General features: G+C 37.6%; 1 protein-coding gene and 1 pseudogene across 1 annotated transcript in view; both read left to right on the forward strand.

Annotated features, from left to right (window-relative positions):
- PCMT1 (protein-L-isoaspartate (D-aspartate) O-methyltransferase) overlaps positions 1 to 18,109 on the forward strand; it is a 37,419-nt gene that overhangs the window by 16,682 nt on the left and 2,628 nt on the right. Inside the window, exons 5-8 of the mRNA XM_085310855.1 lie at positions 2,216 to 2,222; positions 3,390 to 3,543; positions 7,403 to 7,488; positions 8,879 to 9,048. Of these exons, the coding sequence (XP_085166981.1) occupies positions 2,216 to 2,222; positions 3,390 to 3,543; positions 7,403 to 7,488; positions 8,879 to 9,048 (417 nt within the window). The remainder of the gene's footprint in view (positions 1 to 2,215; positions 2,223 to 3,389; positions 3,544 to 7,402; positions 7,489 to 8,878; positions 9,049 to 18,109) is intronic.
- Positions 11,247 to 13,243, forward strand: LOC146601210 (uncharacterized; annotated as a pseudogene).

Genomic DNA, 18,109 nt, shown 5'->3' on the forward strand with positions numbered 1-18,109 from the left:
AAAAAAAAAAAAAAAAACCTCAAGCTTCTTACAGTGGACCGAAGTAGATTACACAGGAAATACAGTATTCTCCTGGGTGTTAGTATCTATTTCTTATCTATCATAGCTGATACTGGACCCTTTTACTTAAGCCTCTAGTAAATTCTGTGGTGATGAAGAAACTGCCAAGATGAGAAGCTTTTTCTTGATTACATGTTTAATGGCTGCTTTATACCTTGAAGGAAGGAGGTGTTTGTCCTGACTAACCATGATTTTTACTTTATTTTGTGTGGCTGTGAATGTTCTTAGCATGACCAACTGTCTTTGTCTTTCTGCTGGGGTGACAGCTTAGCAAGTCTTAGGAGAATCCTGTTTCCATAGGTTAAATATATATTGAATGTATATAAGTTATTTACCTTAGAACTGAAAATTTCACTTTTCTTCTTGTTACTGCATCATGGGAGAGTCAATACAATGCAAATCCAACTTTTTCTAAGTTAGATATTAATTTATATTCTTCTTATGTCTTTCCAAAGTAACATCATCTCTGGGTTGTTCARCCTCTACAGAAGGAATTCTTTCTGTATCAAGAGGACAAAAGATGAAAGAACTTGTTTTATGATGGCTGTAACCACAGTRTTGTTGGATTGATTTACGTAGTGGCATATAACCAACCAGTTTCCCTTTCTCCGTTTCAAGTTTTTATCATTGCTTTATAGCTAATGGCGACTTTCATTAAACTGCCAGCTTGATGGTCAATTTTTTTTTTGTCTGAAAAGTTAATYTGGAATGTGGTGATGAATATAATAAATTCTCATGTTATCTTTTTGTATTTAAATTTTATTGTTTTCAGGCACTGTCTGAGACACTGAGTCTGAGATCACTTTTGGTTTAAGATGGTTTAAGATTAGGTAAGGATGGTTTAAGATTAGGTAAGGATGTTTAGGACTGGATGATGTACTTCTTGTTAACCACCAGATTAAAGAAAAAAAACCCAACAAAACTGCAAGTAAAATGAGTTAAACTGCAGCTTAGCAGAAATCTAAAATGTAATTTCTTCAATATTATACCTGTTATTTTTGTTGTAACCTTGGAGTCAATTATCAGGTGMTAGCATGCATTGTAATTCCCGTTCTGCAAGAGTTAATGCTTTTTTCAGASTTATGTTTATTTTCTCATTAAAAAAATGAAAACATCCAGGAAAAAAAAACAGATAAGGTATGTGATCTGTCTAGTTTTATACTTCTTTTCCTTTTGAAGAACTGTTTTTTAAAAAAAGAAGTCAGAAATGTGATAGAAAGGAAACTCATTTCAGTTTGGCGGAGGTTAAGTGCACTTTTTATATCATCATATGAATGATCTTCTTAAATCCTGCTGCATTTTTCTTCTTGGTATATTTTGTGCAATGCTTACAGATGTGTTTTATGACAAGTGTTGAGTAAGTGCTTTTGTTCTGCTTGATAGCATTTTACTGTGGCATGGACCTGGCTTCATCCAGTTGAATAATTATAGACAAGTCACTATATATTGCTCTGTCACAGTTTTCTTCTTCTGTTGTTTCTAACATTACCGTCATTCCATATAATGTGCTTCTTTCAAGCTTTTGTTAACTGAATTTTGGTAGCAAAAGCCTTTATCTTGGAGGTCTTCTTGGGGATGTGCTTGCTGAATCACATGAATGTTGCTTCTCAGTCTGCTAGAGATCTAGAATGAACAGCTTAGATCTGGGCCATGAGTATCTGAGTACACATGGATGCTATGGCTGTTTTATGAGGATAATATTATTTGTGGTTCTTCTGGGAAAGCCTTATTTCTACTTAGATTAGGAAAGTATTTTAAGGATTTTAAGATTGCTGTTAAACTGATATGAGAAAATTTATTTAAGTTTGTGTGCTTTGTAGATAATTTTATTCACTTTTAAAGATTGGTAGCAAATTGATTTTTTTTTTTTCCCCTTCTGTAAGTGCAGGAATTATGGAAAGAGTGTGGTATATTTCTATTCTGAACATACCATGGAAACACTGAAAGTTGTACCATTTTGTTATTGTCTTAATGACACATGCTTTGAAGTTTCAGGGCAATAGGTGAAGACTGTCTAGATTGAGGATTCAGAAATAGCATAATGGATTGTGACAAGCTGCTGACATTTTTAGGAGTTTTTGTTACTTTAAATCAGGCTATTTCTTGCTGTGCCCATTTTGCTGAATTTCCAATTCTGTGTTACCCTTTGTTGAAGATCAGGGGTACACTGGATCTTTTGCCAACTTCTGATGCAGCTGACTGGCGGACATTCCTCCAAATAGTAACCTGTGGTTGTCATAGTGAAAACTTGCCATCTGTCTCATGTTCTTTTTCAAAAGCTAGACTTGCCTTGTTTCACTTGAAAAAGAAGAGCCAATACTTCTATTTTGATGTTATTAACATAAATCTTGTGCTATGTTAAATAGCAAAACAGGAAAAAAAGAAACATGATACTGATAACCAATTATTAGCTTTATGTGCTTTTGCAAAGTTAAAATGTAAGATACRGAAACAGAACCAATAAATTCAAATGTGGCCATTCAACTACAGGATTGTGTGATAGCATGTGGCAGCCAAGAGACGTTCTGCCACTGTGTTCTTTGAACTGGATCTTGTTAAAAATAGTCAGATTTTTAAGGATTAAGATTTTTTTCACCTCTTTCCAAAACGGAAGTGACTTGTGGAGTAAAGAGAAAATTCCAGGAGAATCACTGTAACAGTTTTGGTTACTGTGATTTTCTGTAAAAGTATATGCACTTTSTGATACAGTTTCTCTCTTCTCTCTCCACTATTCCCCCCTCCCCCCATCTTGTGACCATTGTCAGTTTTGAGCTTTAAAAAGTTCCATTCTTCTTGTGGAAGAGAGTTGTARATCTGAAAGTAGATTCATGAATACAAGAGCTGAAAGGTATTGGTCCCTTGCTGTTAATTGCTGAATTTTCTTCTTAAAGGATAGGACTCTTGAGATAATGTAGAACAAAATACAGGACTTAATATTGTCTCTAAAGTAAGGTCAACTCTAGAAAAATCTTAATCTTTAAGTAAGTTGACTGAATGTGAAAGTTGTAATCTTTGTCCTTGAAGTTTTTGCTTCCTATTGCAGGCAATACAAATATGCATGATATAATTTACCTTCCAAAAACTGAGAATGGAAATCTCTACTAATGCTGTAACTTAATTGAATCACTTCATAACTATAACAAGCATTTATGAAACTGTACTGATGTACTCTAAATATCCATTGCTTCTAGCAGCCAGAATGTCTGATCTTAAGCCGTAGCTTTCATAACATTGGGGAAACACARTATCACTTAACAGTTTTTGTTTTTATTCTAGAGAGATGGGTTCAGGAGATAAAAATAGTGATTCCATAAATAAACTAAAACTAGCAGAAATTATTCAACTGTATATTTTTATTCCAGGTTGGTCCCAAAGGACAAGTTGTAGGAATTGATCATATCAAAGAACTAGTAGATGACTCAATAAATAATGTCAAAAAAGATGATCCTACATTGCTGTCGTCAGGAAGAGTGAAACTGATTGGTGAGCATCACACTCTGATATACTCTGATATATTAGTTAAACTAATATTCTTTCTAGCAACTGGCTGAAAATGTCTGGAATTTAGGTATGGTTAAAAGTTACAATTTAAGAAGTTGAACCAAGGAAAGAAGAGCCAATTGAAAATCCAAGCCCTCTTTAGGCCTATGAAAAATGTCATCTTTGCACACTTCTGAGTATATGGCTTCCAGTAACTTTAAAGAACATGTAATCATTCTATTACAGATGCTTATTTAACATGAAAGTGTATTTCTGTGACACAGCTTTTCATGCTGAAGCTCTGTCACATTGTTTACAGTGTAAAACTGGGTTGGGACCTACAACTTTTCTTGAACGAATATAGTGTCATTTAAATTCAAGCATTTTAACAAAGTCTTTATGCTTCTGATGAAGTAATTGAAAAAGTTGCATGCAAAAAGTCAAAAGTGAAAGTACTGGATTGGCAGTATGCGTTTCTAAAGTTGGTGTCGGTTATTTTTAAAATGATCGTTTCCATTTCAGAAGTGGTTTATTGATACCAAGTTTAGATCAGTTACTGATAGGGAATAATGCTAAAAAGAACAGTGAATTGTTTTAAATAATATTTATTTATTTATTTATTTATTTTTAAAATGATCGTTTCCATTTCAGAAGTGGTTTATTGATACCAAGTTTAGATCAGTTACTGATAGGGAATAATGCTAAAAAGAACAGTGAATTGTTTTAAATAATATTTATTTATTTATTTATTTATTTATTTTGAATATAGCTGGCAGAATGAAAGCATTTGCATGATTATCATTCTATTGGTTAAGTTTAAAAGGAATTTGAAAGGCTATGGATTGTTTTGGGGCTGCTCTTACAAAAATACTGGGAAAAGATTTTATGGTTTGTGATGTTTGAGTGTTACCCAGCTTCTTCCTTGGTCCTTGATTCTTTATTTCATGAATGGGGGGCTCTGCAAATCTTTTGGAAACAAGCCGATCAACACAAATACTTGAACACATGTATAGAATGTGTTCCAAGTGATGGATACTGTATGGCTTAAAGTTTCTTGGAAAAGGTATTATACTAGAACTGTTGGAAACTATACTCCCTGCTCCCCTCTCTTGGTGCTGTTTGCAAGAGCAGTTTAGACATTTGCTTCCAATTACATCTAAATCAAACTCTGACACTTTTGGGAGTCTAGAATTTAAAGTGAATCTCACCACCTATATTATGTTTGACTATGTAGCAGAATGACTATGTACAGTTTTGTTGTGAGATACATAAAGAAAATGGAGGTGGTGGAGTAGCCGGTTTGTGAACTGGGTGGAGAAGAATGCTTCAACTCTGCTGGATTCTAGGGAGCCCTTTGTTGTGGAGCTAGAATCTAAACAAAACTGTAAAAAAAAATAGTGAACAGGGTTGGTTGGTGCTTGAAACTGAGTTTGGCTAGCCAGGTCAGTCACTGGCTTTTGACAGGCCTGTTTGAAATATTCTGTGTTGCTTTGTGGCACCTCAGATACGCTATAAATGCATTTCAGAACAAGGAAATAGGTGTACTTAGGGTATGTCCATAGCAGCTTTTTATTTTAGCTCAGGAAGGTACCTTTGAGGTGAATCTGTCAACTGTTTCCATTTATCACACTTTGGCTCACATCATAGAGTAGTCTTGGAGAGCACCAACTTCCTATTGGATGAAACTAAACTGTGTTGTGTGTTCTGGGAAGCGATCACATGTGTTTGCAATATTAATGAGTGTTAAGCCAGAAAGACTAGAGCTAGTCTGGAGCGAACATGCTGAAATGCATGTGTTGCGTGATTGTCAGCACTAAATGCTTTGTCCTACAGATCTGCTCCTATTGTGTTGCACTGTTTCCTAATGCAGGCATAGCCAGAAGTGATGAGAGTACTATAAACCTAGCAAAGAAAAGTAGTTTCTCCCTATTTCTGTATTAATGCTACAACTCCCTATGTGAAAGGTTAGTACAGAGACACTGAAAGCTTGAGTATATTATCAGCAGATCAGCTCTAGGTTTAAAAGCAAGCAACAAAACTCTTCCATGAGGAAGCTCTGTTAGCTCCGTTTTCTGCTTTAGTGATTACAGAATCACAAAATGGTTGAGAGATCATCTAGTCCAACCCCTCTGCTCTAGCAGGGTCATCTAGAGCACATTGRATAGGATCACAGCCTTTATTTTTCAATTCAAGTTCAGGTATCACTCTTACCTCCAACTTTGTCTAGACAGCCTAGGCAAGTTTGTACGTCTCAACCTTCARAATGGCTGCTTTTGTTTAAAGTAGTTCTACATATTTAAGAATTTAGTACTGAAAATAATTTTATCTYAGTGATGCGTGTCCCATGTACCCTCTATGCTGATGACCAGGTTGTGAATAGAAAAACAGGGTTATTTTCCTGAAAGCTATTGTGCAGTACTCAGTAAGTGCTGAGATTATAATATTTTAGTTTTGCTGACYTTTGATCTCAAGCAGGACAGATTTTATTTTTATATGTATCATATTATAAGATATATATCATAAAGTATATATTGTATTGTATTTTTTATACACACACACGCACACGCTTTTTTTTTTCATTGTCAGGGTGACCAGTGTGATTGTATTTCTCATGACCCTGAGGTTTGTGACCTACGTAAAACCCAAGGAGACATTAATCTCTACAGTTTTACTTGCTTAACATGTATTATGTTTTGTTTCTAAAACTAAACAGCGAGGAGAACAAGGTTTCTGCCTTCTCTTTTTCAAACTTACCTTGTTGCATTTCAAGATGTAAGTGATGAATAGATCTCATTAGAGTATGTCTGTTTTGCTTGGAAGAGAAGGGACTCAGATTTGAATAGTGAAATAAACCATATTCTCYGCTTCTTGTTGGTACAGCCCTTTTTCATCTTCAAATGTCAACTGCAGTTAAATCAGGATAATTTCTGGGCCTGAGTTTGGGGTCTTTCTCAGATTGGCCCTAGTCCAGTTGATAGGAATTTTTTTTTCCTTTTTTTTTTTATTTTTATTTTTAAGTCTCATTTCACTTGCATAGTTGTAGTGGTGTGAGCTATCTGTGGTAGGGTGCATCTCTGTTCTCCACCAAAGCTAAAGCTGTATCAGCGGCCCCCTGAATAATTTAACTACTCCCAATCTATTGCTAGCAACCGTTTAGAGCTTTAGCCACAGGTCTGACCTGCTATCAGTGTTAGCCCAGCAATTGCTGTTGCAGGAAGGATGGTGAGACCCTTTTGCAAGCAAAGGGGCGTTGTTTGGGGATGAGTGTGGAATTGTGTAGGACTTGAATGTAGAGATGGACTTCATTCCAGCACAGAGGTTATTTACTAGTAGTGTAGTGTGTGAAAACTTCCTTCATCCTTTCCACACCTTCTGATATGTGCCCTTGAGATTTTATGCTTTAGACTAATGATATGTGTTATGTTTAGAAATGGTGTGAGTTATGTTTGTGTCATATTTAGCAATGGTTTTTGCAAGGAAAAGCTTATTTTCAAAAATGATAATAAGGGAAAGTCACTTGCATTGGAATGGTAGGGCCCATATATGCTCAGGTGTCTTTTCTGGATGGCCTACATKTTGCAAAGAGCTTTCATTGTAAATTCATGCTTTCTGGTTTCAGGTGTCTCAGTAGTATTTCTTATATTTTATTGATTTGTGTATTTGTGTGTATATGTATGAGGGGTTTTGTGTTAAATTTATTTCATAATTGTACTTTTTAAAAAATGATTTTATCATGTTATTACAGCTCAACAGGTGAGAATTTTAGTTGAAATTTGAATATAGCCTTTTATTTATCTATAAATATGACAGATCAGCTGTTTTCTCCACTCCTTTGAAAGGTTAAAAAAGTGTTTTCTTGCAGTGGGAGATGGAAGAATGGGATATGCAGAAGAAGCTCCCTACGATGCAATTCATGTAGGAGCTGCAGCACCAGTAGTGCCCCAAGCAGTAAGCCTTTGCTTTGTGTGTCTGATTCTGTAAATTTTTTGCTGTAAAGAATATTTTTTTTCATATGTATGTATAAACACTTGACAGATTCCCACAGCTAGAGAGCCAGTAGGTAAGATGATGCTAATGTATGGTGTGGGTTTTCTGTTTCTATTGCAATTGGGCTTCCTATTGGTTTGCGAGAGTTGCATGATCTAATAACTTTCCTAGAAAAAAAATGTATTTTAAAATGGTCTGTTCACCATCTGTATTATCACAATGAACTTGWATATTCTGTTTAATAAATTAATTTGGTTTTATCAGCACTTAATTATAAAATACAAATCTTTGTTTCACACTTCCCAAGGTATTGGACCTGTACAAAAAGCAACATACTTGACTGGAAAGACAGAGAATGCCATATGTTCATAGCTTCCRAAGTAAAAACAATGTAGTTTTTCCTAGAGAGGTTGAAGAGTAACTAGGGACTTCAGAGTGTGCATAACTGAAGTAAATTACCATTCTTACAGATAAGCTAAGCTTTRTTTTCTATTCCTTTCCCCAAGAGAGGAGGAGAGTAAATTTAAATACTGTGATCTTAAATAGCTCAATGTGCTAAGTATCAGTTAGGTTTCTTTTAAATACGAGTTTTAATGGGGAATACTGAGTGACTGGAGGTTTGAGTTGCTATAGGTAGACTACACTTTTCCAGATGTCAGCTGTTGGATTTTTTGGTGCTCTCTTTTTTAAGTGGGRTGTTTTCAGTAAAGTGTTGACGAACGACAGTTGAAGTGGTTGTTTAAAGCACATTAGTGAATGATTTCTTAATGATGACTTTTATTAGTGATTTTTTTGGTATATATTTCCTTCACCTCTCCACCCCTGGCTTCTGGAAAATACTGAATTTTCATTGAGACTTCTGTAGTTAACATTCCACTTTAATTTTGAAAGGAGAGAAAAAAGAGGTTTACAAGCAGTTCTATCATACATTCTGTTAATTGTCACTTATGCTAATCGTATTTATACCTTTCATATTAGTTTCATAAAATGCTACTGCATTCACAGAGGGTAAGAGGGACTGTTGGGTCATAAGTGTACAACTTAAAATTATTCTAGAAAGATAAATAAAATGTCATAAATCCTTGGGAATTGTATGAAATTATTGTGATTTTTTTTCTGTAATACCAATTATTGTACCATGTTGTTGTTATACTGTTGTTTTCAGTACATTTAACTGCTTCAACTAAAAAAAAACTTTTTATGTCTTACATAGTAGCAGATAGATAAAATGTGCTTAAGCTTTTCACTTAATACAATGAACTTTATATCTAGCTATTCACTTAATACAATGAACTTTATATCCAGATTTTCTGCAATGGCTGATTACACTAAATTCTCTGTTATGTTCTAGCTTATAGATCAGTTAAAACCTGGCGGAAGATTGATATTACCAGTCGGTCCTGCAGGAGGAAACCAGATGCTTGAACAGTATGACAAACTAGAAGATGGCAGTGTCAAAATGAAGCCTCTGATGGGAGTGATATATGTGCCTTTAACAGATAAAGAGAAGCAGTGGTCCAGGTGGAAGTGATTTTCTGTTCCACTTACTACTTCCACACACACACACAAGGTGAAAGGGTGTGAATTTTAAGCAGATAGACTGCAAGGCCTGCCTTTGCTGCTGTCATTGCTTTCTGCTCTTCCATACCATGAAAAGTGACTCAGTCTGCATTCCTACATCACCAAAAGGAGGTTATGCTAAGTTTAAGTTAAATTAAAAGCAGAAGAAAAATATTGCATGGGTTGCACTTTGTCTCTTTTGAACTCATGTTTTCTATAGTCTTTTGTTGTGTTGAAGTTTCTCATTTATTGTTTGAGCATAATATTTTYTAAATTTAAACTTCCCTTCCCTGAACTCTTTAAACTAGCCAGCCCAGTAATTACGGTAAAGTATAAAATACTACTTCAGAATAAATAGTCTTGCCCTGTAAGTGCTTGCTCATTGAGAGCTCATTTTGTGTATATAATTTTTTTTTAATTTTACAAGTGAAGAAAAATCTTTCTAAGATCCTAAGGGGGCAATATAGGTAATCTCCCAAGTACTTTTCCCTGGGCCTCCAAGTAGCAAAATATGGAGAAKTTAATTGCCTTCTTAAAGAATAGATGCTATTGAGTAATGCTCAGATTTTTCTCAGACAGGTTAATAAAAGTCTATCACCTGTCCCTGGTAGAGAGGGACGTACTTGTRTTCTTCAACACAGCAAACTCTAAAGGCTGTCTTAGAGATAGTAAACCTTCCARTTTGCTGAATTAGATGGCCAATAACATAGACACAGCACAGCTATCGTCTTAAACCATGCTAGGCATTAGTATGCAAATGAACAAAGCAACAGTCCAGTTTTGCTTCCTGGACAAAAAACCACTTGTGAATGTATCAGCTGAATTAATGAAGTGTGTGCATGTGTACTGAGCTCTGAAAATAACTTTCAAGCTTTAAAACTATAAAATTTATTTTTCCCCCATATATTCTGAAGTGTTGCTGGTGGTTTGTCCACTTCAACACGTAAAGTTTGAGTTATCAAAATGTACATAAAAAGTACAAATAAAGCAGTCTGGATTACTGCTCCTAACTTGAAACTTTGCTTCAGTGTTTGATGGATTACTGTGTAGTCGCCATGAACAAATTAGTTTGAGAACAACTTTAATGAGTTGCTGCTTAATTCAAAACTTGTGAAGCATGCTGTCTATTCAGATGTTTCATGTTTGTTATGCAAATTAATACTTTATCCTAGCACATTGCCAGTATTCCCTCAGTGTGGTTCTCTTGGGCTTCCTGCCTCTGTGTAAGGCTTTGGAAGTTTAGCTTTGTGGTCAGTTTCCTACTCTGGCARACAAGAAGGATGGGATTAAAATTTGTATTCCGCTCTCTGCTTACTTCAAAAAGAATAATATTATTTCTGAGGTTTTCTTTTTTCAGAGAGGTTTTATACTTTTTCTCTTTTTTTGTATTTCCATATGTTCTGTTTATAGTTGCAATTTTTGTTTTTAAACAGCAACACCCATTTTTATAAATAGCATTTATTGAAGGGTTTCTGGAACATGCATGTTTATCCTTCTGTAGTCGTCAGAGTGGTATTGTGTATTTAGAACTAGGATTGTGAGGTCTTTGCATCTCTTTCCCGTGGATTTTTGTACTCCATTCTTTCTACCAGCTCAGAAACAACTAATAGATTGTCTTCGGTCCTTTCAACCCACAGAGAGTTGAGAGCTTATGGGTGAGGATTAAAGAGCAGGCTAACACGGGGGGGGGACACTGTTGTGGGTGTCTACTGCAGACCACCTGATCGGGAAGAGGAAGTCAGTGAGGTCTTCCACACACAGCTGGAAGYAGCCTCACAGTCACAGGCCCAGGTTCTCATGGGGGACTCCAACTGCCCTGATACCTGCTGGAAGGACAACACAGCCAGGCACAAACAGTTCAGGAGGCTCCTGCAGAGCTTCGATGATAACTTCTTGAGACAGGTGGTGGAGGAGCCAACGAGGAGGGGTGACCTGCTGGACCCTGTCCTAAACAACAAAGGAGGACTGGTTAGAGATGTGAAGGCTGGGGCAGCCTTGGCTGCAGTGACCATGAGGTGGTGAAGTTTGGGATCCTGTGTGGAGGAAGCAAGGCAATAAGTAGGATGGCAACCCTGGACTTCAGGAGTGCAAACTTTGGCCTCTTCAGGRATCTACTTGGAGGAATCCCATGGATAAGGGCCCTAAAAGGAAGGGGGGGGGGTCCAAGAGCTGATTAATATTCAAGCATCACTTCCTCCAAGCTCAAGAGTGGTGCATCCCAAGGAGAAAGAAGCCCAGTAAAGGGGGAAGGAGACCTGCATGGATGAGCAAGGAGCTCGTGGCAAAACTCCAACAGCAGCAGCAGAAGAAAGTACACAGAAAGTGGAAGAGGGGACAGGCTACTTGGGAGGAATGTAAGAATGTTGTCGGAATATGCAGGGATRTGACAAGGGARGCTAAGGCCCATTTGGAACTAATCTGGCAAGAGATGTCAAGGACAACAAGAGGGGCTTCTTCAAATACATCGGTAGCAAAAKGAAGACTAGGGAAAGTGTGGGCCTGCTGCTGAATAACGTGGGGGCCCTGGTGACGAAAGATACAGAGAAGGCAGAGTTACCGAATGCCTTCTTTACTTCAGTCTCTTCCTGCTAAGGCCAGTCCTCAGGAATCCCAGAGCCCAGAGACCATGGAGGAGGTCTGGAGAAAGGAAGACTTTCCTTTGGCCAAGGAGGATCAGGTTAGAGACCTTTTAGGCAAACCTGACACCCACAAATCCATGGGCCTCAAAGGATGCACCCACAGGTACTGAGGTAGCTAGTGGGTGTTATTGCCAGGCTGCTCTCCATCACCTTTGAAAGYTGATGGAGAACAGGAGAGGTGCCCAAGGACTGGAGAAAGCCAGTGTCACTCCGTTGATGGAGAACAGGAGAGGTGCCCAAGGACTGGAGAAAGCCAGTGTCACTCCAAACTTCAAAAAGGGCAAGAAGGCGGACCCAGGAAACTACAGGCCAGTCAGYCTCACCTCCATCCTTGGAAAAGGGATGGAACAGCTCACCCTGCATGTCATCTCCAAGCATGCAGGAAGGAGGAAAAGAGGGTGATCAGGAGTAGTCAGCATGGATTCACCAAGGGGAAATCCTGCTTAACCAATACGATAGCGTTCTATGATGGCACGACTGGCTGGGTAGATGAGGGGAGAGCAGTGGATGTCGTCTGCCTTGACTTCAGCAAGGCTTTCGCCACTGTCTCCCGTAACATCCTCATAGGYAAGCTCAGGAAGACTGGGTTAGATGAGTGGACAGCGAGGTGGATAGAGAAGTGGCTGAAAGGCAGAGCTCAGAGGGTTGTGATCAGTGGCACAGAGTGTAGTTGGAGGCCTGTAGCTAGCGGTGTCTCCCAGGGCTCAGTGCTGGGGCCAGTCTTGTTCGGTTTATTCATCAATGACCTGGATGAAGGGACAGAGTACYTCCTCAGCAAGTTTGCTGACGATACCAAGCTGGGAGGAGYGGCCGATACACCAGAGGGCTGTGCTGCCATTCATTCAGAGAGATCTGGACAGGCAGGAGAACTGGGCGGAGAGGAACCTCATGAAGTTCAACTAGGGCAAGTGCAGGGTCCTGCACTTTGGGAGAAATAACCCCATGTGCCGCTACAGGCTGGGGGTTGCCCTGCTGGGAAGCAGCTCTGCGGAGAARGACCTGGGAGYGCTGCTGGACAACAAGCTCACTGTGAGCCAGCAATGCGCTCTTGTGGCCAGGAAGGCCAATGGTCTCCTGGGSTGCATTAGGAAGAGTGTTGCCAGCAGGTCGAGGGAGGTGATCCTGCCCCTCTACTCAGCCCTGCTGAGGCCACATCTGGAGTCCTGTGACCAGTTCTGGGCTTCCCAGTACAAGAGAGACATGGAGCTACCAGAGAGAGCCCAGTGTAGGCCTGTGAAGATGATTAGGGGACTGGAGCATCTCTCCTATGAGGAAAGGTTGCGAGAGCTGGGCCTGTTTAGCCTGGAGAAGAGAACGCTGAGAGGAGATCTTACCAATGCATAGAAATATCTGAAGGGAGAGTGTCAAGAGAATGGGGCCAGACTCTTTTCAGTGGTGCCCAGCAACAGGGCAAGAGACAACGGCACAAACCATAACACAGGAAGTTCCACCCGATTAGGAGGAAAAGATTCTTTACTGTGAGGGTGGCAGAGCCCTGGAACAGGTTGCCCAGAGAGGTTGTGGAGTCTCCTTCCCTAGAGATGCTCAAACCCCGCCTGGGTGTGATCCTGTTCAATGTGCTCTAGATGACCCTGCTAGAGCAGAGGGGTTGGACTAAATAATCTCGAGGTCCCTTCCAACCTTAACRTTCTCTGATTCTGTGATTGTCRTTCCTCCCCAGATTGTCCTTTGAGTTTCTACTCTTCTTTGAAATAGTTCTTGAATTATTTATTTATTTAATAGTAAGAAATTATATTGGTGCTACCAGAGAATGTGAGTGAAAAATATAAATAGCAAGAAGGGTTACTTTGATCGGTACAGTGCTATAGATGTTTTTTCTTCCTATGTACATTTAATTTTGCTTCAGAGTTGGGATTCTCTCTTAAGGACAGCTCTGAAACATTATAGTTCTTATAACATTTTTTTGTGTTTTAATTATCCTCTTGTGGGTTTCATCTGTTTTCAAGGATAACTGCCAATATGTTCTGTACCTTACAAGAAGGAGTCACCTCCGTCTCTTCTGTCACTTTTGTTTATTGATGAGCCCAAAGTGTATAGGCAGTGAGCTGACGATGAGGAAATTGCTAATTATGAATGAGCATTTGCTGTCCATGCTAGAGTGAGAAGTAAAAGGGATGTATCTTCTGTGCTTCTTGGTTTCAGTTTCAGAATTGTTGAAGATCTATGAGTGAAGATCATTTAGTGACTCMTCTGAAAGAGCATCTTCAGTTTTATTTTCTTTCTATAATAAAGGGCTACAGTATATGAGACTCTCTAGTTGCTGTAAATGCAAAAATAATTAGATTTCAGTAGCTGGATGTGAGCATTTTTTTTTTTGAGTAGCTCAAGAATTCTGTGTGCTTAGCTTGTCTTCTTTGTAGTTAACATAATGTTGTATGACTTATTCCTGATGTAGATAACTGTTTCATCATGTTAAGAATTGGTTTTCCTTCACGAAGCAGTCTAAAATTGTTAGGCCAGCATTTTCCTAGGCTAGCAGACTTTCCAGTTTGCAAGAAGGAAGCTGCTTGAATTTCTGCTTGGCCATGCATATGTTGGAGTATCCTGTATTAGGACTACAAGGTGCTCTTTATAAATAAGCACAGCAGTGTATGTATGAGACTGTTACCAGCCAGTAAGTACTAGGAGTTAGAAAAATTGTTAGTCATCCTCTTGAGGCTTTTTTCCTGCCTAAGACAGGTTACATATTTCCCAGACTCTTTCTCCTAAAACCTTTCAAACAACCAGATGAAAAGAACTACTTTCAAATTAATTATTCACAAGCAACATGAAAACACAATCTGGCACAGTAAGTGTARTAAGATACAGAATTATAACTTTAAGATAGTGTTAAAACAATTCTTTTTCTCTTGCTTTATTTCTAAAATTGGGTTTATTAARTGAGATTTAATCTTCAGTGGTACCTGAGGTTAAACTTACCTTCAGACGCTTTGCATCATTCTTGTATTTGTAGAAGTGGAACTTAGAGCAAAAGAAAACTTGAACTGGATGAAAGGATCTCAAATGGGGTTTTGCAGTGATATGTAGAGTCTTATATTGTGAATATTTTTGCATTTCTTTAAATTTAGTGAATTTTTCTGCATTTGATCCAGCTGCAGTAGTACGATTAGACTCCAAATAGGAATGGGAGTCTTCTCAAATACAGTTCTGTAGGACATGTGGAAGCAGATTGTACACAGGGACYTTATCTCTGGGGTGTGGTGCAAAGTAAAGACATGTATTTGTGTTCTGATACAGTAATAGTTTACGCATTTATGCATTTGCACAATTATGGAGGTAAGGATGTTTATTCTTTCACATAAAACATCCCAATGAAGTATTTTTCTTGGCGGCAGAGAGGAAGTGAGACCTTCCATGCCTCACAGTTGAGAACACAGCTTATTGGCTGCCTTATCGGCAGTTCTTGTGTAAATCAGTATCTCTCTGATTTTAATTTTGGGTATAAATAATGGATCTATTTTTATTTACCTTTAAAAATTTTGAAGGGAGAAATAACTGGCTAYTGAAACACTGTTTGAGAAAATGCTGCAAATTCAAAGAGTGGCTGAATCCTAGGAGTTAGAAATATAGTATCAGTAATGATAGCATATTTTCATAAATAATATATCAAAAAGGGAAAGTCAGATGTTGCCTAATGACAAGGAAACTGGAGTGGATCAAAAGTGCAAATTACATACGAATTTTTATRTAGTGTTGAAATATTTAATTTGTATATTTTCTACCAAGATTTGTATAAAAGAAATTTCACAACTGACCTCTGTTGCAAACTTCTTATTTCTTATTGTTATTTGCATTCTTTTTAGATAGCTAACAGTGACGTATTCCTGAAATACTACTTGTCAGATTTTCTGAGACTCTCTTTCCCAATTTTCTTTTGGATGCTGTCAGTAAAAAATGTGGGATGCTCTTGGTATATACGTTACCTACTAGTAAGCCAAACTTATTGTTATTTTAAAATAGCAAATTTGAGCTAGTGACTTTAGAAATATAGAAATAAAGCTGTCTTGATGGCTGAATTGACAATATGAGATGAATGATTCTCTTGCTGGAATTCCAGGGTACTGAGAAGAACTATTGTAATGACTTAAACCTAAATATATACAAGCAGGAGCTAGTAAGCAAACTGGAAAGAGTACATATATGAAGGTGGAGGGAAATTACCTGTGTTGCCCAAGAATCGTAGCCAATAGTCCTGGCCAGAAAAGGGCAGAAAAACACAAGTTAGTAGATCTTTCCAGTGGTTCTAGAAGACAAAAGCATATTCTAACAAGGCAGGCTCTTTTTGAGTCTGCTTGTTAGTTTTGTAGCAGCGTAAGTCCTTTTAATGCTGGCAGGATAGGTTAGTGTACTGTTATAACACTGGGATTAGTCTTGAACCTGATAGATTTCATAGCTTGGCAGCTTCTGATCCGTGTGACTTCAGTTAAGACCAACCGATTCTATACTGTCTGCAAATTGTTTACATTAGGTAGCAGGCAGAGTACTGTTATYTCTCTGATTATCTAGTACTTTTCTTTAACTTTCAAATGTATGTATTGCTATAGAGCACATGATCATCTCATGATCAGTTTCTCATTATGGTAGAAATAAATATTGCATAATTTTATAATTTTGAGGCATATATCATGGATTGTTACAGGCTGGCATGCTGCTATTAGATTCAACAGCTAAGGAAGACTGAGGGAAAAATCTCTTGATGGAAGCTGATCCCCTTAATACAGTAAATGTTTGGATAAGCAGAATATGAAAATCATTATGTTGACAGGGACTTCTGAACTAAGATATGCTTGAATTTACAGGGAATATCATTCATTTTGTCAGGAATAGCTTGCTTAAAACAACATCAGCAATTAAAATGTTGATGTAATAATAATAWTCATTTGAATTCTAAGAACAAAAATTACTTTGCAAAAGAAATATTTCAAATATGTTAATTGCAATAGCCACATTATGCAAAAACCTTGCCAGATTTTGTGGACTGGTAAAATTATGTTTGTCCATTTCAGAGCAAGTGTSAGTTTTTCATATGCTTAGAAATTTTTGCGGATGTAGCTGGGTTTAAAGAATTGAGAACTCTTTGACACAGTAAAAGGCCAGTCTCTTATAAAGCTGTGAGAATTTTTTAAAAATGATATGATAAGATTCAGGATGAAGATCACATCAGCAAGTAGGCGTATGAGGCTCAACAACAATAACAGTAGTCATTATTTAYGTATGCTTTTTCATGCTGCAAAAATTAACATGATGCAGCTCCTGGAGGCATTAAGGATGAATGAAGTATTTGTCCCAAGTTTACCTGCACATATCAAACTCAGTATCAAATGCTACTTTATTTTCACCTATTTGAAGTAAATAACTCCTCTGTGAAACAGGTAAATATGGAGAACTTCCAAACATTTGGCTATAAACAGATTTTTCTTTACTCTTGCCAAGATACGTTTCTCTCCCTTTTGCTGTTTTCTACTTTCTCAAATTACTGCGACACTCTGAAGCTTTAATTAGTTTTAATTTCTCACTATTAGAAGGCAGTGCAAAGTGCAAAGAATGCGAATATTTAACACAAATCTTAAGGTTCACATCTCAGCTGCACTAGACAGAAAACTAGTAATTTAAACACTAGTTTCAACAGCCTTTCAGTTTTTGTTTTAAATGCTTTGCATGCTGTCATTCCATGCTATATGACTCCTAAAAGATAACGTCTTTGTAATTTTAAAGCTTTTGCTCGTGTGCATGTAGCACTTAATTTGTATGATAGCTGGAAATACTGTTGTATATTAGGCCAGCAATCACATTAGTGAAGTTTTTTTGATGAAACCAGTATTTGCTTTCACTAATGAGGATGATGATCTACTAAAAGAAAAATTGCAGCAAAGTCATTGTCAGTTTATGGAATGCTTGTGCCTTGGAAAGAAAGCAAACACTTCTATTTGAATTTTCCAGCAGTCATAGTAATGGAATGGTGCACAGCTTTCATATTTGGTGGATACTGCACTAAAGTTAATGTTTTTAGAAATATTTAAATAAATCACTAATGCATCATAACTTCACTGTTGGAATATGGGTTCTCTGTTTCGGGGTGTTTTAAATGCCCTGTAGGAATAAAAGCCTGCATTTTCCAGAGTCCTCATAGTGATTTAGAGATACTTTCTGAAGTACCTTTTTTTCTCCTACATCAATCTCCTTTGTTTTAAATAACCCTCTGCTCTACTTGCCTTAACATAGTTCTGACTTTGCATACAGTTCCTTCGTGAGCTAATAGTTACTCTGGGAAATAAAATAGGTGCTACAAGTTCTAAACTGTTGGTGCATTATGTTCCTAGCTTTCCTGAGAAACTGCAGCTGAAGTTAAACCTGCCATTTTG

The sequence above is a fragment of the Rhea americana genome, unplaced genomic scaffold (genome assembly GCF_003343005.1).
Source record: "Rhea americana isolate MKP2758 unplaced genomic scaffold, rheAme1 scaffold_108, whole genome shotgun sequence".
In the NCBI taxonomy this organism is placed as follows: Eukaryota; Metazoa; Chordata; class Aves; order Rheiformes; family Rheidae; genus Rhea; species Rhea americana.